Below are 21836 nucleotides of genomic sequence, written 5' to 3'. Positions count from 1 at the left end.
ATTTGTACCAGGAGAAGGCAAACTCATGAAACTGACTCATATGATAGAAAAATGTAAAATCACTCCTATGGCGTCTGATGGAGCATTAGGCTGGCAATCATTTATCAATTGTTTCATGACTGAATTATTCTAAATTCTCTTTTGCAAAATAATAAATCCTGTTTGCATTTCATAATGCTTCAGAATATTCCAAAAATTTGCAGATATATATGACATAGTTTATACACCATACATACTCGCGGATAAGTCCTCCTGTGGACGGGACTTGATTTTACTCTATAATTTCTGGTATTTTATAATGTCGGTAGTATAAGTCGAATGCGGAAAATTCACGCTATTGGTCCAAGAGATTATGATATGCTAACGCCCACCTGAGGGAGTAACCATGCAGCACACTGCCTTTTTATTCTATGTGGGTGCGGCAATGCATTGTATCAGCGCGTACTCCTAACTTCTCTCTCTCTCTCTTTCTATTGCGCCTGCATGACCACATGGTAATACCCAAACTATTCCGAAGCAACGTTTGCACTGTTTTGTGTTTTTAGTATCACCCTCATACACCTTTATCGTAACAGCATCCCTTATCTATGATGGAGTGTTCTATCAGGAGAAAATCTGAAGCTAGTTTTAAATTAAACGTCGTTGAAGTAGCAAAATAAATTGGTAATTGCGCTGCTGCAACAAAATTCGAAGTGTCTGAGAAACTTATGTGAGATCGGAGGAGGCAAGTAGATGTAAAAAAAAATAATTTAAGTGTTGCATTTTTGGACAGGCGTATAAGTCAGGGTCTGATTTTATGATCAATTTTTTGGGTTTCAAGACCTGACTTATACATGTGTATATACGGTATTCACACTGACTTGTGTACTTCAAAAAGTAACTGTTTTGCAGACAGAAGGGTTAGTATTATAATTATCAGTTTTCACCTCATTAGCACTCCAGAACATGACTAAACATGCATGACTTAGAATAAACAAGCAACTAAACTTCAGAAAGCATTTAGTGTCAATGACACTGTGTTGCTTTTGACTCAGTGATTTCAAATAAATTATGAAGTTGAATCCATAGCAAACTTGTCTCTTTTTTCAATGCATTACTTTCTGTATACATCTAGAGTGATTAAACTGCACAACAGTGTTAATATACAGAAAATCTGGTTACTTCCAACATTGTATAAAAAAGTTACCTTTGGGTCCAGAGATTTTTAAGTGTTTGAAACTTCAAAGATAAGAGAATAATAAACAACGCAATTAAATGACTAGAAATAGTAGCTTAAGTATGATAGGCATGAATTTCTTTTTTTTTTTTTTGGAACGAATTTTAACTTTTTTAAACAAAAATAATTAAAAGATGCAACAAGGCAAAATGTAAACTGGCAGCCAGACAGAGAGATCCATCTGTCTAATTCTGGTATTGACTGTTCAGCCTACTGTTCACTATGCTGTTACAAGTCAAACAGTCAATAATAATTTTGACTCAGGTGCTTTTATAACATGACTCATAACCTACTTGAGCAGCAGAAAACATATAACTGTTTGCTAGACCATATTCATCACTCTCCATTCCTGCTATTCATTTGCAAAGAATATGAAAAACTTAAAAGTCATTCAGTCTGTTCTTTATTTCCCTGAAGCCACATATCATTCACTCAAATGAAACTTTCAGAGAGATCCACTCATTTTCTGAAACCTCATTATGTTTGAGGGATGTGGAAAGGTGAAGTTTATCTGACCTGAATTTAGTGTAAGAGAGAAATCATCCTGAAATTTTGTAATTTATATTTTAGCAGTAAACTTGTTAGGGTGATACAAGCCTGTACTAAGTGAATAGCGCTATAAAAAATATATTGACTTGACACCAGTTTATCTCAGGGCACACACCCAAACTCATTCAAGATGCGCCAATGCAGAGTTACCAACAGATGCATGAAAAGATGTTTTAAGAAGATAGTAAGATAGCGCTGCCAGAAATAAGCAGATGTGTGTTATCATTACATGTGTTGCAGAAATAAACTACTAATTACTGTATGTCTATATAAATGATTTATGGAGTTTTATATGTACTTTTATACTTACATACTATACATGAGGAGAAAGAATTCACTAAAATGTCAGCTTCACAACTAGATTATACAAATATTTGCAAAAAAGTCAAACTACCAAATCTTCGAACTTCATGTTGGCTTAGAAATTATCCCAAAACATTGGAAAAATAATTTGGAGAACTTACAGATGAATGTGTTGGCTACACTCTTCATAAATAAACATTTTGAGGCTTAACTATGGAAAAATGTTCTGCATGGCAGTGAACAAATTAAAAATAAGTGAAATATAATTTAAAATACGCACAGATGTGCCAGCAGTACTCCTGAATTACATCATTTGCAGATGATCGGTTCCACATTGGCTTTGGCCAATTTACCGTAGTTTTTTGTGGTCTTCCGATAGTGTTGTGTTCAGAGTATATTCCAGCATTGTGTCTGATGTGTCAAGAGAGACTGAGGCGCCTACCACTCTAAAAAGGATAGAGTGAATTCAATAATGAACATATAAATGGATATTTATAAAGCAATTGGTGATACATTTCTGGCCTGTTACCATTATTTCACTTCTATGTAAGTGATGTAACTCCCGGTCATGAAAAAAAGACCTGATAACTTCTCAAATATATCCAATTTGAACCAGAAAAAAATTCAGATTTAAAAAAACATCCATTCCATGTTTCTAATGCTTATGACAACAAAAGGGAATCGGAAGTAATACATTTTATCTTTGATTCTTGGCTCTATTTTTCCTGAGCTAAGCGTGCATTCCTGTTCACAGCAACTGTCATGGGTACAACATCATGCATGCATCTTAAGTTATTTAGTGCAACATTGCCTTCCTACCAAAATGCTTCAAAAATATATGTTTCCAGGATGTGAAAATTAAATAATGCAAATTGACAAGGGAGTTTTGTGGAATAGTATAAGCAATGGCACCAATGGAGGATTCATGAAATCATTCATGCTAATGTCTAAAATTTTTTCAAAATCTTTAAAGTGTAGTTTGATTAGTCAGTGATGCCCAGTATCATAACTAAAAAGAGTTGTGACCATACCTGCAATATAAAGCTATTTTTTTTACGATTGACCCTGGCAAGAAGATAGCAGAATCTGTCTCAGTAATCTGAATCCAAAGCAATGGTTTTAAACTGCAAGTTTCGAGGCAAATGAATGATTACACCACTTGGGTAAGATGTACTGTACTGTTGGGGCACATCTTTACTTAGCATTCAAGAATTTTATAAAAAAAAGCAATGTCTATTTTATTATGCCAAGGAAAATCCAGCCCTTGATTTTGTATTCATTTTGTCAATTTGATCTTCTATTATCTTATCTGGTAATAGCATCTTTAGGAATATCATTCTGTATACTAGGAAACCCAATCATCAGCATACTCAGTTTTATTTCACCCACTGCTAATATATTAACCTCATAAGCATTTTTCATTGGGTTTATCAATTGACCACCTTTTCACTTCTTCTTCTTAAATGTTCCCTGAACTTTCATTCACATATTTTGGGAATGTTCCTCTTGTCAAACATACATGCTTAGAAGGCATCTTAAGGACTCCTGTGAGGAAAGCAATAACACTCTGTAGTGTGAGGTGGTACTCGGGTTAATTTCTTCTCCTTTTCAACTTATAGAACACAAAGGGGTCAACTGGACGACTTCTGTTGTCATTTCCTCCCCTAGTTCGGAAGTATGGCCTCTTTCTCCTGGGTAATATTTAAGACCTTGTGGAGCCAGAAATCAATATTTGGTCTTGAAACTGTATCTGACAGTGACACAGCTATGCTACAGAAGCTCCATCTCATTGATGAAGATTGTTCTCATTGTTTTATTTTGATTTATGTTAGGCCTTTTGATTTCATTATTAAATGTGGTTTACTGTTTATACAACCTTTTATCCTGTTTTTCTTGGTTATGTTACACTCTGTCACACCCTATTAGATTTTTGTCCCAAATTTTCTCTCATTGATCCTCTCTGTCGAAACTCCTCTTTCACTCTACAATTTCCTTCTCCTGGACCTTTCCACACTTTTTCTCTTAATCTAGTCCATCTTAAGCCATTTTTCTGGGTACCACTGCTGCCAAGCTGGTACTGGCCTCTTACCGGAAATCCCTTGTTTTTCTCTAAAGACTCAGAAATCTTTTTTCTAAAATTTATATCTTCTGAAGCTCTCAGTGTTGAGAATCAATAGATTTCCTGGTCCCAATATCTGGAAAAGGCCTTTTAGTCACTAGTGGGTGGCTCGATTTCTGGTGGTCAGTGATGAGAGAAGGCTAGCTTCTTCATTGCCTTTCTTGTTTGCTCTGTGGACTATTAACCTTTTTGATTTGTCACTGAGGGTCCATGCAATCATTTCTTCTGCTTATGTATATTGTTCCTCACAGGGTATTGGTTAGGGTAGGCAAAAATGTGTTTGTGTGTTTAAATGCATATTTCCTGTTTCTGTTTTTAATTTATTTTCTTCAGTAAAAAAATACTATGTACAAGAGACAATATTAGTACTACGTTATACAAAGATTCATGCAAAGTTTCAAAAACTGTGGGATGCAAACTATATAAATCATCTTCAGAATCATCACAATTTAAAAATTAATTAATTAGTTAATCAATATCAAATTACACAAATAAGAATGCAATAAAAAATTCCAGTAGTCACACAAATTTTCTAAAAAAGATGTGGGTCATAATTCAGTCTGTTTTATTCAAACATTTCACTAATTAAAATTAATACTTTAAGTGAATAATTTAAATTAGTTGATTCAAAGATAACCTAAATAAAATTAGTTGATCCAATTCAACGCCCATCATTATTAGCTGCAAAAATGCAGCTTAGAAAGGATGACCACTAATTAGGTGGTTTAATGTGAATTAAATAATAGATAAAATTTTTATCACAGACAAAACACTCAGCATGGAGAACAAGGAACTAAAAAGGAAAAAAAAAACACTGTATAGATATGAGAGTTTTGCTTGGCTGACAAAAGTTTGTTGGGAATACGTGTACCACCAGAATGGCATGGGGCAGGAGTTCTTCCAACTGATAACCTCCATGGGAAAAATCCCCACTCTTACAACAACAGAATACTGACGTTTCACAGTAAATAGAACTCTTTATATGTTTATTTTGTGTTCCATAATGGCAATAGACAGGGGTAGCATACAGTTGTGCTTGAAAGTTTGTGAACCCTTTAGAATTTTCTATATTTCTGTATAAATATGACCTAAAATATCATCAGATTTTCACTCACAAATATGTAATATTCGATCATTTTCCTCAATAAATAAATGACCAAGTATAATATTTTTGTCTCATTTGCTTGACTGGTTTCTCTTTATCTACTTTTAGTACTTGAGTGAAAATCTGATGATATTTTAGGTCATATTTATGCAGAAATATAGAAAATTCTAAAGGGTTCACAAACTTTATGTAAAATAGATGTTCTGCTAGGACACAGGTAATCTATCAGTGGACAAGCATGGTTGGCTCTGGATGGAACGAGTACATGAAGACTAGGTTGGGAAAACCCACCCTGGCAATACCCACTCACTGCTAGAAGCCACACCAACTTACAAGGAAATATATAGCCCTGTGCTTTCTCCACAGCAATGAAGGCAAGTTAATGGGTTTATCTAGGCTGTAGGTATAACAGAAACTGCAAGAGAAATTGTAGCCTGTAGTCCTCTGAACAAAATTGGAAGAATATCTGGTCTGTTACATAAATATAGGAGAAATATTAAATCCCTATACACTCCTGATGATGCAGTCGTGAGGTCCTTTTTAGGGTAATGGAAATAATGAAAACGCATTTAGTCACTGAAGCATAAACTGTCATTGAGTCATCTTTCATTCATTAGTGCATAAGTTAAGCTGCTGGACATTTTTTAATTTTTCAGACATGAATATCATGTCACTTACCCACACTGACTTCATGGAGCAAAAGAAGTTAGCTGCTGCAACTATGAGACTTGTGCAAGACACAGCTACACAGCCACAGAGACGAGTACAGGATGATGTAGAGACAGAAGCCAGACTCTGAGCTATAAAGAGACTCACCCCAGCATCCCCAGCATAAAGGGATGGTACTTACTTGGTACTATGCTGAACACATTAAGTATATCAATAATAGTTAAAATGCATATCTAATGTTACACTTTTCTAATGTGGTATTACTCAGTCATCCAACCCTACCCCATCTTGTGCCCTGCAGTAATGTGTACTTGCTTCAGTACATGAGTACAGGTGTTTCACTGTTTCACTGACAGGCGCAGCTATTGAATAAATAAAAGAAAAAACAAATACTCAAGCTGAAGTAACAACTGTCAAGGTAAAATTGAATAGTAAACTAATTCATTGTTAAAGTCCAAAAATGTTTCTCTGTTTTAAGATATGAGTGCTTTTCCATAGGAGATTTTGAAATATTACAAATGTGTACAGCATGCTACAGTCAAGATATCTCATGGAAAATTGAAAAATCCCAAATTTCCTATAAGAATGATTGTGAACAATTTCAACAAAATCGGTCCACTGGGAGCTGAGTTGTTTCATGTGAACAGACATAGATGGTTAGAACAGTAGGTGCCTTTCATATTACATGCAATGCACATAATAAAATGGTCTGCATGCTACACCCTTTCCCTTTATTATAATACAGTATTTGGCTGTGTCTTTTCAAATTAAATGTGGCCTCAGTATATTGAGTCCCAGGTACAAAGTCATTCCAAAAGGTGCATCTAAAGTGTAAGAAAAAATGAAATTATAAATTATAATAAGTATGGTGGGTGTACTGCAGGCAAATCATAATCAATTTACAGTGTGCAAGGCATGGTTCATCTCTTGGCCTAAGCCAGACTGCTTGCTTGCACACCCTGCTGCTGCTATCGTGATAGGCCAACTGAGCTGACGAATGCCCTTTCATCTACAACATAACATGATTACAACTCGTTTTGTATTTTCAAGTATGCACAGATATGGAGACCATAATCACTCCTGTGGGATGTCAGAGCTAGTGACAGCACAAGGGATGACACTACCAAAGTAACTTCCGAACCCCTTGGCAAGGTAGATGTTAGATGGGCTCTTGCACATAGGCAGCTCCAGTTTTAGTTTTTCCTCTTTATGGAATAACTATCAACACAAGAACAAGAAATACAACAGTGAATTGCCTCAAAAGCTTGCATATTGTAATCTTTTTAGTGAGCCAGTGAAAGGTGTAATTTTGCTTGACTTCTGTTTAAATAAAAACATAATACAGCTCACCTTTTAAATCAAATTTTTTTTATCCTTTCCATGGAAAATAAAGATTAACTGGGATTGGACACAAGGTTGCCTGTTCACGGTATTATATGAAGTTGTCCTAGTATATAGAGTATATGATTATCTCTTGGTTAAGAGATGTTCCTACCTCTGTACCTAATTAAAGCACACAGCAGCATTTCATTTGTGCAACCACAGCATCTTGCTAATCCAGAAAGGGGCCATACAGAATTATCCCCCCAAAACACAGTTTCCTTCCTGTCATACCCAGTGCTATAAGTTATTGGATACAATAAAACTAAATGAACATGATTTTTGTCCCAGAATTTATGCAATATATGAGTGTGACTTTAGTGCTATTAGAAAACTGGAAAATTTTGTTCATATTCCGTTATGTTATTTTTGGACAGGAAAAACAACATTCTAATATGTACAGTATATTTAGGAGGTACTGCATACTGTATATGCCAGTACACCATGATTTTGAACCAGGCTAGCAAGTCAGTACTTTTTGAAAGGAACAACAGACGCCACTCCTGAAGAGGAGTTCCTTAGTAAGATATTCCAAATTAAATATTTTTTTTGTTTTAATTTGTGCAATTTTAAAAGAAATCAAATAATTTTTCACATAAATCACACTCATGACTCTGATTCAGGCTAAACTGTAGACTCTTGACAATCTGATTTTTTCAAGTGCATGAATGCTGGGAAAATGTTGTGAAAAGATCTCAAAGAGTCTTGACAAGTTAGCATCTGCTTTAAGCAAAGCCTTTAATGTCAAGTTTTTCATTTAGAATAAAAAATGCTAATTACATTCATTTCTTTTTAGCTTTTTATTGTGCAAGAGTATTTTCTTCATATTTGTGGAAATTCAGACTGCACTGAACACTGCCTACAAAACATTCAATGTTTGATTTAAAATATCTCAAATATTACAAGCCTTTATGGTTAAGGTATTTCTGCTATAAAACACAAAGACAATAGATCAATATCCTCCACAGAATCTTTGTTGAGGCTCTGAGTGAAGTACTTCATCAACCAGTGTTTACTGAATAGGAGTATGGAAAATAGCTATATGGAATCAGTAAAACACCTTGTTGGTGACATTCACTATAAAAATAATTTGTTATACAGGCAGTATGGTTTAATGGCAAGGGGTTTGGACTATAAAACATAATAATTATATAAATAATAATTAATTCATTACATTTATATAGCACTTTTCTCACTACTCAAACTTTTTTACATAGAGAGTGGGCAGCCACTTCAACCACAACCAATGTGTAGCACCTACCTAGATGATGCGAAGGCAACCATTTTGCAGCAGTTTCCTCACCACATATCAGCTCTTAAGTGGTGAAGGGGTGACAGAGATAGCTGATTAGGGACAGGGGATGATTAGGGAGCCAGAACGACTAGGCCATGATGTGCAATTTATCAGTGTAGACAGAATTCTTTACAAAGAATGAAGAGGGATCCTTTTTGACCACTGAGAGTTTTACGTCTTTCCTGAAGAGTAAGTACAAGGTTAAATCCCCAGTTCTTACTTGCTCCAGAAACATGACCAAGCCTGTCAACTTACCCATGCCTCAGTCATAAAATATTGTGTACCCTTGGATGAAGTAATACATAAATAAATAAAAAATTAGCCAATAAAATGCCATCCATCTCTCCACATCTGGGAAAGCTTCAAAACACATTGTGCAGATTCCACAAAGAAGACACATCAGTCCAGAATCAAATTAGATTCTACATGATATGAGGTAACAACAATAAGTAACTCGTCTCTTTTGTAGTACCAATACATATAACTAATAGAAACAAGAAAAGCAAGCTTATTTTGCCATCAGTTTACTACTTGTTATGTAACACTTTTTAGGATTTTAAAAATGGTTTGGATCCCAAAGTTGAAGTGTTTCTGAAACCTCAAATGGAAGAAGACATTCAAGGGACACAGAGGTCAGTAAACTCGTCATACAGAAGCATATTACAACGAGCAGGAATGAGGATGCATTATTAACTTGGAGGGCTATGTCTTATGATGCTATGCCAGTTATGAAAACAGAAAATAGCCCAGCAGCTCCACAGCTCAGGCTTTTCGCCAAATCAACACATTGACAGTGATTGTTTAAGAGTAACTGCTATGAGATTTAAAGCAGCTAATCAGGAGATGCTCATTTCTTATGAGAATAAAATCAAAAAGAAAGACAGATAATACAAGAGAAAATGGAAAGAACATTTTTCTAAGGGTTGTGATTTCTTTTTAAAAGCCAGAAGGTTTAACCACAATAATAGTATGACAAGAAATGCAAACAGTCGTTCAGCAAAATCATAAAATGATGTTATATTAGGAGAGCCAAAACACTAAGACAAAAACTGAGCCAAGACAAAAGAGCTACATGTCGACATCGGATGCAAGATCCCCTAGCAACCCATTTCCCAACATCAGCTTCTAAATTTATGATGTGATGCACTTACATGAAAAAATATTAAAATCCTTCTCAAAGAAACTCAAACTCTCATATAAAAACAAAGCTTGAAAATTAAGCTTTTGCAATATAAAAAAAAATTGTGGATCAAAAAAAATGTCTTATCTGCAAAACGGGTTTCCCTGTTTGTAAACTGAATTTACATTAAAACAGCCCATAGTCTCTCTACATCTCTCAGGAAAAGTTATCCAAAATGTATTTACTTGCATCGACTAGATCTACATTTGTGGTGGGAAAAGTTTTATCACTCCTTCAAAGAAGCAAAGTGGATGAGTGACTAAACGTTTCACAAAAAAAAAAATGCTGACCTGAAGAAAGAAATGTTTGATTAGTCCTCAGTGTTTCAAATCAAAGGGACTAACTAAGCAGGTGCAGAGATCCTTTGCTTATAATTGTGCTTTGAACATGCATATACCTGATGTATTCTACCTCTCAAGTTTCCTATAATCTATTAGGTGCCAAAAAGGAAGGAGGCCTCAATGGAAGGATCGGGTGAACGGACTCACCAGGAACAGTTCATTCCCTGTATGGAAGGTGGCAGTGTTCCTCAAGGCTGGACCAGTTTAAGGAACCCGCAGGGTAGCATGGGAGTTGGAGTCCAGAAATGTAGCCCTGAAGGGGTCTTTCGGATCTGCCTTAGGGCGCTGCTGGGGAAAGACTGCCCTGGTTTTTCAAATGATCCAGGGGTGCTTCAAAGGACTTGGACAGCAGACCGAAAGCTGTTCCCAGGTATAGCTTAAAAGAAAGCCTGCTTTCTCACTTAAATTGAATTAGAGATGAGAGGCAGTTGGCAACATTCTTTGGAAGGAGTAAGGAAGAATTGTGAAATGTTTACTTTGCTGTTAATTGGACTTTGTCAAATAAAAATCCTTTATTTAAGCCTGGGATTGTGTTGGGTATTGATGTGTCTGTGGTTTGGGACTTAGTGGTACTCCCTAGTGGTTACACTATGTATCTCATTTAAAATGCTGCCTTCAGAATACTGTTGCTCCTGCTTGTTGCTTATTCTCCAAAAATTAAACCAAAAAGCCCAATACACCTTGGCAACAAAAAAAAACCTGAATAATTCTTTTAAATCTATTTAATAATTCAAGATCAGAAAACCAAAGCACAAAATTCAGAATCCTCAAAAGATACTTTCGATATCATGTCATGTTTCAGCCCAGGGTTTCCTCCTGGCTGGGTTTCACATTCTTCTTTAATGTTTTTTTTTTTTGTAATTTTTTGATTTTTCTTTATGTTAATATTGATGATCATTTAGTTTCTGCCTGAATTACTACCTCTCTAAGATGGGTTGAATTCTAAGTAATTAAAGTGTCACTATCATATGCCATTTGGTTTTGAATTCGTAAAACAATTGTTCATGTTTCTGATGCTGCATCTTTTGGAATGACAAATGCAATGAATTTTATTACTATAAATGTTTGTGATGTCCCATATTTTGGAATGACAGAGACATAGCAACTGGATGGGCACACAGTCAGACACACAGACACTTATTATTTTATTAAGATGGTGTAGCTATGTATCTTCTACAACGTTCCATGTATTTTGTGGGTGGTTCCTCAGAATGTGTGGCCACCTGCCAATCACCATTAAGGGGGTGCTCTCAGTCCTATATAGGTTGTGGAAAAACTCACATCTCTTTGTGGTACATTGTATGCACTGGCTTTGGAGAGTTCTTGTGATTAATGTTATTGCTTTGCTAGTACATTTAATGGATTGTTTACATACTTCCTCTGTTTTTCGACCTTTCATTGGATTTGTGAATTGGGACTTGTTTGCCACTGGTCTGCCTATTTTTACAAAGGCATCTCCGTCTTTGCTTCTTGAGCTTTTTAAAGTTTTTGTGCAAAAGACATCTTTTTTATTTTTATAAAGACTCTTCATCTGTGCTTTATGTTTTTACAAGCCAAAGACTGATAGATCCTTCTCTTTGTAGGGTGTTTAGATACTGACTTCAGGATGTTATACTCAGATACTCCCAAGTTCATGAAATTTAATTTTTTAAAAAGGAAGTTATTTGTTCATAATTGGGGTATGTATGAATTTGTCAAATGAACTTTCCACCACCAGTGAATGACAAATTATAGCCCATCCTGCTACTGATTTCCAAGTCGAGGATCATACCATAGTACAAGTGACTATAAGGGAGGCTACTGTCCCATTTCCCTACGATATTGTGCATCTTTGGCAAATTCAGAGAAAGTTCCAGGGCTCTCTGTCTTCCAATCTGTCCAGTAAGACATAAATATTTTAGTTGGAATCCAATAGTGAAGGTGGGAAGCAGACTTCTTAAAAGTAAATGAAAGTAAAGATATACTCCATGCAATACCTCTGTTTTTACCTCTGTTCCTCTAAATGTCAGCACTCTCTGAAGGCTCCATGTGTCCTGCAGCTGAAGTACATCATTATAATATGAACTTGAGGTTGATTTCAGACTGTAAACTGAATGTGTTATGGTTCAGCCTAGTTTATTTCTTTTTATTTGGTTATAAATATTATTTTGTAAAAAAAACAAACTGTCAATGATTGGGTTTTATTCTTCCTTATTATGCATTTTTTAATATGTATTTTGTTTAAGGTATTGTATGCAGCTGGGTAACAGCCACAGGATTATTTAAGAAGAAGCTGCCATTTTGATTTTTTTGGTGTTTGTGTTTGATCTCCTAGTTTTTTGACTTCTGGCTTAAGTAGTGTTTTTGGCTTTTGGATTGGTTTCTGATTAATCCTGCCTTTGCTTTCTTTAAATATTAAAAGTACTTTATTTTTTGTGTTTAAAGTTTTATATTTTTTCTGTTTCCCTGATTTTTGCAAATCTTTTTCATTTTAAAGGCTTTGCCCTATATTTGAGGCTGTATAGCCTGTAAGCCACCATCTAGAAGCTGGGGCTAGGCTGCCTTAGTAGGTATGGCCTACTGTTTTGGTTCAGAGCTGTATGGCAGTGCAAGGCTGGGTTTTGTGTTTGAGGCCTGCACCTTTTTTGTGATTTGCAATTGGCAGATCACAATAATGTTGCCATACACTGTAATTGACTGGCATCCCATTTTGTGTTGGTTCCTATGTAACAGCCAGTAGAAAAGTCGGTAGTTATTGATATGGAAAAATCTTGATCCTGATTCTACTGACATAAAATGGTTCTTCAGACATTAGCAATATGTAACTATTGGAAATTTATTTAAAAAAAAAGACGGTTCTGGAGTACACTATACTAAGTATCACATTTGCATTGCAATAACGGTTGTGTTGACAATCCTTTGATAGACAAAGGCTTTATAGAGCATGAATATACAAGAGACAATTTAGCAAATAACTGATACAATGTTAATCTAGTATAAATAGGTCCATATATGTTCCATAATAAATCATCCTGTATTAGGTTAAATAGAAAGATACATGATATTACATTTCAAGTCTGGAGTGAACTTTCAGGAGAGCAGAGTAGAATGAACTCATCCAACTTAGAGCAGTTGGGCAAAAAGTAATATAACTGAAAACCTTAACGAATTAAACAATTTACCTAAAGGTTTTCGGCTGCACTATCATGGACACAAGACTAGGATTAAGGAGCTGTAGTACCCTATATTGAGGATAAGAAAACATAAATGGATGAATGTTCTTAGCATATTAACTAGCCTCTTATGGCCTCAGAAAGCAGCAGTTAATTTTTTAATGATATAATTCTTAGTAAATGTGTGGCTTACCTTCCCTTTTGTTCAACCTTGCAAATTTTGCTGAATGTCTGTTAGAGAATTCAGAAGAGCTTTCAAATGATGTTGTGGGCAACAGAGACAACAGAGGATCATCACAATTATCTGTATGAATAAGATAATGAAGAAAAAGAAAAAAACAAATATCATCAATTGCATATATTGCATATTGCTCAAAGTATGTGACTCCATACTGCCAGGTCCCAAGGTACCATTATAGATATTTTGTAGAATAACAATTTTATGTAGCATTATTGAAATAGTACATTTATAAAAATTCAGATACATGACACAGGATGTAAAGTGTGTTTATCCAACCCCTCTATATAAATTATAAAAATGATACCAAAATGACATTTCTAATTAATATTGTCCATACAGTTGGTGGAGGTAAACATTACTGTAATCTCCTAACATTTCATTCATAAACCTTCAACACTGCTTTCAGATTTTTACCCTTGGCAGTACTGATGACTGAAAATTGAAAATCTGCACTTTGTCCCCCAGAACTGACAGATAATTGCATGAAAACCAGTTGTGGAGAATGTCATTGCCAGATATGCAAAGTATTACATTTTGGAATCTTTTCTCATTTACTTGTAACCAATTCTAAATGTCCATTTTTCATGTAACTTGGTCACCTCCTTCTATGTTTAGCCATATTTGGTCATATAGTGTCACATTATTTCATGAAGAAACAAGAAAGCATGTATGTATTCAAAAGGCCTTAATAACCAAAATCAGAAAGAGGGTAAATGCCAAAAACACAAAACATTAAGTACCTAGTAATTCAATAGTTGTATGACGTGTAAAGTATTGTGCATATTTGTGAAAACAAAAAAGTGCACGTTAGATGATTTGACGTTTAAAACTAAATGTGTTTAAGGAAACAAGCATAACTGTAATCTTTCAGTTAAGGGTATAGGATCCAGTTCTTGTCTTGAGCTATATTTTGCTGAACCATTCTACTACTCAATATCTCCAGTTCTTGGTTCTCTGGAGTTTTTTTGTTTTTTCTGTCCCCCCTGGCCATTGAACCTTACTCTTATTCGATGTTAATGTTGATTTATTTTTTATAATTATGTCTTTCATTTTTCTATTCTTTAATATGTAAAGCACTTTGAGCTACTGTTTGTATGAAAATGTGCTATATAAATAAATGTTGTTGTTGTTGTTGTTGTTGGTCTATCCTTATGTCCTTTAAAGAAGTTTTTGATCTGTCACTGTCTGTCTGCTGACCATCCCTCCTCTTGTTAGTCATGCCAAGACTGGACAATGCTTCTCAGTTCTTGCTCCAAGGCTGTGGGTGATCTCTCATAAGTATTTGGATAGTGACACAATTAACATCATTTTGGCTCTGTATGCCACCACAGCGGATTTGAAATTAAGAAACAATTACATGACTGAAGTGTAGGCTTTCAGCAGTAATTCAAAAGGGTTTAACAGATATATTGTACAAGCCATTTAGGAGTGACAGCAATTTCTATACACGGTCCCCTCATTTTCAAGAGCTCTAAAGTATTTGGACAATTGATTGACAATCTGTTTTAGCCAGGTGTGAGCATGTCCCTCATTAATTCATTATCTATTAAGCAGGTAGAAGGTCTAGAGTTGATTCCAAGTGTGGAATTTGCATTTGGAAGCTGTCACTTTGAATTCTCAAAATGAGGTTCAATGAGTTGCCTACACAAGTAAAAATAGGCTATCATTAGGCAGAGAAAACATAATAAACCCATCTAAGAAACAGCAGAAACACCAGGGGCCTCATGTATAAACGGTGCATACGCACAGCAGGTGATCAGAAAGCTCTTTCACTGATTGTGTCAAGAGCAGAGAGAATTATTGGGGTACAGCTTTTAGCACATGCTGTCTCAGCCATGGGCACAGTCTGTTTGAACTTCTTCAATTCGACAAACACTTTAGAGCCTTTCCTGCACAAACCTTGCAGTTCAAAAACATTTTCATCCCAAGAGATATAAACACACTCAATCAGTCTACCAAGTGCTCCCGGTATGAACTGCTTGTACTTATAAGTACAATTACCTCACTGTAAACTTGCATTACAGTTGTATTATTGCACAAACTGAGCCACTTATGCTTTCATATTCTATATTTTTCATTTTATTTTATCACATTATTATTATTAGTAGTAGTAGTATTGTTTTTGTTATTTTACCATTTTATAGGAAAATAAGTTTATAGAGGATTTGCATAATGAATCTTATTGTTCCATACAATAACAATAAAGGAATTTAATTCAATTCAATAGAAGAGAGTGCGTATTTACAGATGATGACGACTGGCTTCTAAGTTGATTTAGATTTCCAGGCACTATCTTCTTGGAGCTCTTAATATCATTTTTCAGATGAAATATATATATACAGATACATTTTTAAATTTAAATAATGTATACTGTTATTAAACATGTGGACATGGTGGACAGCGGTAGCAATGAACTGATGCCCAGTTCAGGGATTGTTCCTGCCTCGCGCCATGTGCTTGCTGGAACTGATACGACCCTGGATGGACAGATGGATGGAATAATTAAACATGTACTATGAAGATATTTCAATGTTCCTTACATGTTTTGAAGAATCTGTATTCTAGGCTTACAGATGGCTTGACATTTATTAAAGAGCTGATTGTGTGGCAATTGGTTACTTGGAGAAAGTAAAGGAAGGACAGGAAATGGGGGTTAGTACGTTTGAAAGAGACAGTACTGATGCAATAAATTATTTCATCGAGGGTCGCGCAGCAAGCATCTTGTGGGAGGCCAGCTCATTGCTACCATTTTAATACCATATTTAATAAATGCTTTCATTCATTTCATCATGAAAATGATATCAAGTATACATCTTAGTATTAAATTGTTCAGAGAGCTGTAGTATCATGAATATAATATATTCTGTGTCCTGTCGGCATAAGAGAAAGCTCAGTTAAGAAGCAAATAGTGATTCATACACATAGAGTACATAGAAGAACACACAGAATATTCAGCATTTAATATGCTACTTTAGTTAGATGGTATTTGAGAAACTACTAAACTAAAAGATTTTAAGATTAAGTTTATGACGTTCTACTTTATTGTCAATAATAACTAAGTGATTAAAGTGCAAATTTCAAAATTAAAGTTTCCAAATTTCCAGTGTCCCTATTTTTTTTATTTTCTCTGTACCCTAATAAGCTTGCAAATGACACTCAGACGGTGGGCTGAGACTCTCCTTCTCATGGCAACTTTGATATCTGACAACTTCTTTTTACACTGTGGGACTTTCTGAACTTGAACTTTGATCAACTTCCTTTTGTTGTTTATACAACTGCTTAAACCAACAAATAGTAAATTTTTCCTTGCCTCCACTTGGCATTCGCTGATATACTTCTTTTTTCCTCATGCTTTTGCCATTGTCTTTTCATAGAATGCTGAACTTAAGGGAATATTTATATTGATTGTATATTTGAAGAGGCGTAATTCTGGGAGGAATCCGGGAGGGGCGGCAGGTGCGTGCACGGGCGTTACATTTCATCCAGACTTACGTAGATTTTTGTAGCGGAAGTGCGTGGAAGTTGGCTTACGTACAGTTTTCTGCATCTGAATATTTTTGTGCATATTCACATTTCAACTTTTGTCTGTACACCAAGTTTTAGTGTGAATTCCACCCAATCCGTTATGCATGAGGCCCCAGGAGTGGTCAAATCAACCATCTGGCACATTCTAAAAGAGAAGGAACACACTGGTGAGATCAGCAGCACCAGAAGAGCTGGAAGACAACTGTGCTAAATTATCGCAGAATTCTTTCCTTGGTGAAGAAAAACCAATTCACAACATTTAGCCAAACCAACTCTCTGGGAGGTAGGCCTATCATTGCCAAAGTCTACAAATAGGAGAAGGTATAAAAGTTAATACAGAGGGTTTACCCGAAAGTGCAAACCATTGCTAATCCTCAAGCATAGGAAGGACAGGTTAGACTTTGCCAGAAAATATTTAAAATAACAGTCCAGTTTTGGAACAGTTTTCTTTGGACAAATGGAATTAAGATTAATATATACCAGAATGATGGATAGAGTATGGAGAAGAGAAGGAATGGCTCATGATCCAATGAATACCACATCATCTGAGGAAAATGGTGGAGTCAGTGTTTTGGCATAGGCATGCTTGACTGCCAATGGAAGTGGGTCAGTGGTGTTTATTGATGAAAAGAAGTAGCAAGATGAATTCTGAAGTGTTCAGGGCTATACTGTCTGTTCAGATTCAGATAAATGCTACAAAACCGACAGGACAACGGTTCAGAGTACAGATGGACAATGAGCCAAAACATACTGTGAAAGCAAACCAAATGTTTCTCAATGCAAGAAGTAAACTATTCTTCAGTGACCTGAACCCAATTTGACATATATTTCATTTAAAAACAAAACTGATGGCAGAAAGTTAAACAAACAAACAGTACTTGAAGACAGTTGTAGTAAAGGCCTGGCAAAGCCTCAGTAGGGTGGAAACCCAGCACTTGGAGAAGGCCATGGGTTAAAGACTTCAGGCAGACAATGACCGCAAAGGATTTTCAACCAAGTATTGAAAACAATTGTTTTATTCATGATTATGTTAGTTTGTCCAAAACTTGTGAGGCCCTGAAAATGGGGCAACCATCTATAAAAATGTCTTTCTTTTCTAAATGTCTCAATGTTTTTGTTTTAAATTAGAAGTACTTCAATCATATCTTGATTGCTTCATTTCAAATCCATTGTGGTGGCTCACAGAGCCAAAATTATGAAAATTGTATCTCTGTCTAAATACTTACCTAAAGACCTAACTGTAAAAGTTCTGTTCCCCTGTGCTTGCTTTTTTATCTTGTATTCTGTTGTTTTTCATGCTTGCACCTTCATGCTTGTGAGTATTATAACTTGCACTATAAGTTGGCTTTGATTACAGTAACGCATCTGCTAAATAACAACATCAATAATAATAATAATAATAATAATAATAATAATAATAATAATAATAATAATAATAATAATAATAATAAATGAAAATAAGTCATAAACAATACCAAAAAAAAAAGTTTGAAGATTGAAAGTGGTTTGTTTTGAATTATTCAAACCCTTGGATGCTTGCATTAACATTGTGATGTTTTACACTGATTACACAATTATGTCATGTTTTACTATTTAAGAATGGTTGCAGTCATCTAAAAAAAACATGAAATGGCAGAGCACCAGTAACAATCCTTATAATAACAATAAAAATAACAAACAGAAAATAAAATAATAGTTTTGTCTAAAAAAATGACAAAAATGAATCCTAGAACTCTAAAATTTAAAATCTTAACACAAAGCTTTTAAACTGTAGTCCAGTAAAACTTCCACCACTTCTTAATCATACTTTGGAACATGTTACCTTGCATTTTATTATGTATTGCTGTCATGGCTTTACTCAGTGCTGAAACAGGAAGCAAATTCCTGGCTGTGTTTATGGCCATACAGTGACTTTTGATCAAACATTTGAGTAGCACTTTCCCTTGTGAAGATTCATAAAGAGGTACTCACAGGTAATGTAAAAAAATGTATCATTAAAGTGAAATTTATATCGTTGCATCATTACAATATAGCGTAATGACAGTCAATTGAAGAGCAGATGGGTGGTCCCTGTGAAGATTTCTGAAGAGGTGCCTATTCTCACCGGTACACCAAGAAAAGGTGCTCTATTTTGAAATTGGAAGAGGTGAATTCTGGCCCATTTCAAGCACTGTTTAGCTACAATTATAGTGACAGTAAATTTTTTAAATTGTAGTACAGTATGTTATTTAATTAAAAAAACTTAAAATTGTTTAAGATTAGCAAATATGGTTTTCCAACTACCATAGCATCTGATCATGGTCTCCATTTTACTGTATTTCACACATCAGTTGAAGGTTTTGTTCAAAATTTGGAATTTGACATCCAAGTGCAATTGGGACTCTAAAAGTGAAACAAAGGGAGTGAATTATAAATTACAGAAATATTTATGATGTAATGCTGACAGTTTCCAATTCAACTAGAAAGATAATTTTTCCAGTAATTGATAACACACAAGTCACAGTCAACAGGAATTTCACTTTTAAAGTGTCTATATTGGTACAAACACTCTATTCTCTCTGTAGCTTTCTTCAGCATAAGGACAAATAATTTTGAAACAAAAGATGTGCAAGGTATTGATCTATCTATCTAGGTGTGAAAGGTATCTAGTATCAAATAAATTATATCGGACTGTTGACTTATTTTAAAGCTGTGTCTGATCCATTCAAAATTCCAATTCCATTTCCCTGTTTCTCATTTAAAACCTTATTTTTTTCATGGTTATAGTTGACAAAGTAATGAAGCACAAAATCTAAAAAATTATTGGTTCTTGTCACCTGGGTATTAGTGTTCAGTGCACTCTTTTGGATACAGGCCTAGGGAACATTCAGTTAGTTGCTCTGTCAATGATAGATAGATAGATAGATAGATAGATAGATAGATAGATAGATAGATAGATAGATAGATAGATAGATAGATAGATAGATAGATAGATAGCCAAGAACTGATTATACCAGGTGTGAAAGCTAAGTCAGCCCCAATCCCCAAACACAAAACCCACATTACAGGAAGTACATCTCCCTGCAGCGCCCTCTTGCAGCACCTACGGATGCCAGCAGGGCTATGCTGCCACACTACAATTCCCGGCATTTCCTGGGATGAGACATAAGGTCTTCCACAGTGTGAAGACCATTCCCAGACACAGTTTCAGGTTGCAAATGTGATGAAAGGTTTTTTTAAGTTCAGCAGCACAGACCCTTAGAAGTCCTGGACACATCTTATCTGGCCAGCTGCCTTCCTAGGGCACAGTCTCCTCAGTTCTACTCTAACCTGGTCAGCAGTGATGGTGTGAGAAACAGGGGGCAGAGAATCAGGGGGGTTGTTAGCACCTTCTGATGTGCAGCTATGATGGTAGGCGAAGAGGGTTACATGATCTGTGCTGGTGGTTTGGGAGTGGGGTGGAAGAGCAGCTGTGAAGGAGGGGGTAGTGGAAAGTGAGTCTGTGACAGGTAAAGCAGGAGCTAGACAGTCAAAATGGTTGCAAAAGATATTGAACTCATTCAATCTCTCCACGTGTTACTCTGCTGTACAGCTATTCCTTTGCTTATAGCTTCCCTGATGTTATTTGCTGCAATTTATATTCTGCGTTCTTCCTGTAGGACTTTCTAGCCTCTCTTAGTCTTTCTGTACACTCCTCAGCTCTGCCTGGTCCTTGTTTTCGAAGCCTCGCTTTTTCTTGTTAAGAAGGTCCTTAACATCACTAGTAATTTAGGGCTTATTAATTGCCAAACATCAGACAGTTTTGACAGGGACAACAGTGCCCAATCAGAAGTTCAGGTAGTCTGTCACACAGTTTGTAATTCCCTTAATATCCTGTCCATGCAGTTCCTGCAGTACACTTTTGTCAGTAGACTCAAATCAGTCTCTAAGGGCATTCCCAGCTTCAGGAGACCATTTCCTGAAGGATTGTATAGTTGTGGGTTGTCTTTGAGCTACAGGCATGTACTGAGGCTGTAGGTAAACTAGATTATGGTTAGATTTACCTGTATAAGTACAGTGTAACTACGAGTTATTACTCCATGCTTACTGTGTAATACAAAGTAATGCTATAGTTAATTACTCAGTTGTCATTGTTATTCCACAGTTTATATAATTACAATGTAACAATTTAACACTGATTCAGAAACAGATGTACTTACATAGTTACATTGTATCTGTACTTTCAAGATGTAATAAAAACATACAGGTGATTACATAGTAGTTACAGTGTAATTATGGACACAATGTAAAGTGTTACCGAAGGAAGTCAGAGTCGAGTCCAGTGTAGTATTATTGAAATTGCCAGAGATTGCAATGAAAGCCTCTGGGTGTTGCGTCTCGCAATGGTACCAAGTACAATGTCACACAACTTCTCTGCATCCACATGTGGAGGAACATAAACAACAATTACAATGGCATGAGAAAACTCCTTGGGCATGTAATATGGACATACACCCACTGCTAATAGTTCAATTTCCTGACAACAGATTGTTTCCTTAATCTTAACTGCATGACATTACATAGTTTGTTGTCACAAATACAGAATGATTGAACAACAGGAGGAGTGTGTTACAGTCTAACATACCTTCTAGGTAATAAGATCATGATGTCCTAATGTCATGTTTTGGCAACAAGATCACATTGCTGTGCACAAAATGACAACTGATGCCAAAACACAATAAAATTACGATCACAAATTATTACAATAACTATCAGCAAGTACAAAATCGGAAAAAATGCAAAA

General features: G+C 35.5%; 1 protein-coding gene across 1 annotated transcript in view; it reads right to left on the bottom strand.

The window, feature by feature from the left end:
- The window catches only part of LOC120531259 (contactin-associated protein-like 5), a 558381-nt gene that overhangs the window by 362092 nt on the left and 174453 nt on the right, over nucleotides 1–21836 (bottom strand). The window contains exon 2 of the mRNA XM_039756505.1: nucleotides 13502–13612. Coding sequence (XP_039612439.1) covers nucleotides 13502–13612 — 111 coding nt within the window. The remainder of the gene's footprint in view (nucleotides 1–13501; nucleotides 13613–21836) is intronic.

The sequence above is a fragment of the Polypterus senegalus genome, chromosome 6 (genome assembly GCF_016835505.1).
Source record: "Polypterus senegalus isolate Bchr_013 chromosome 6, ASM1683550v1, whole genome shotgun sequence".
Classification (NCBI taxonomy): domain Eukaryota; kingdom Metazoa; phylum Chordata; class Cladistia; order Polypteriformes; family Polypteridae; genus Polypterus; species Polypterus senegalus.
Note: the sequence above shows the minus strand (reverse complement) of the source record. Positions and strands in the feature narration are given on the sequence as shown.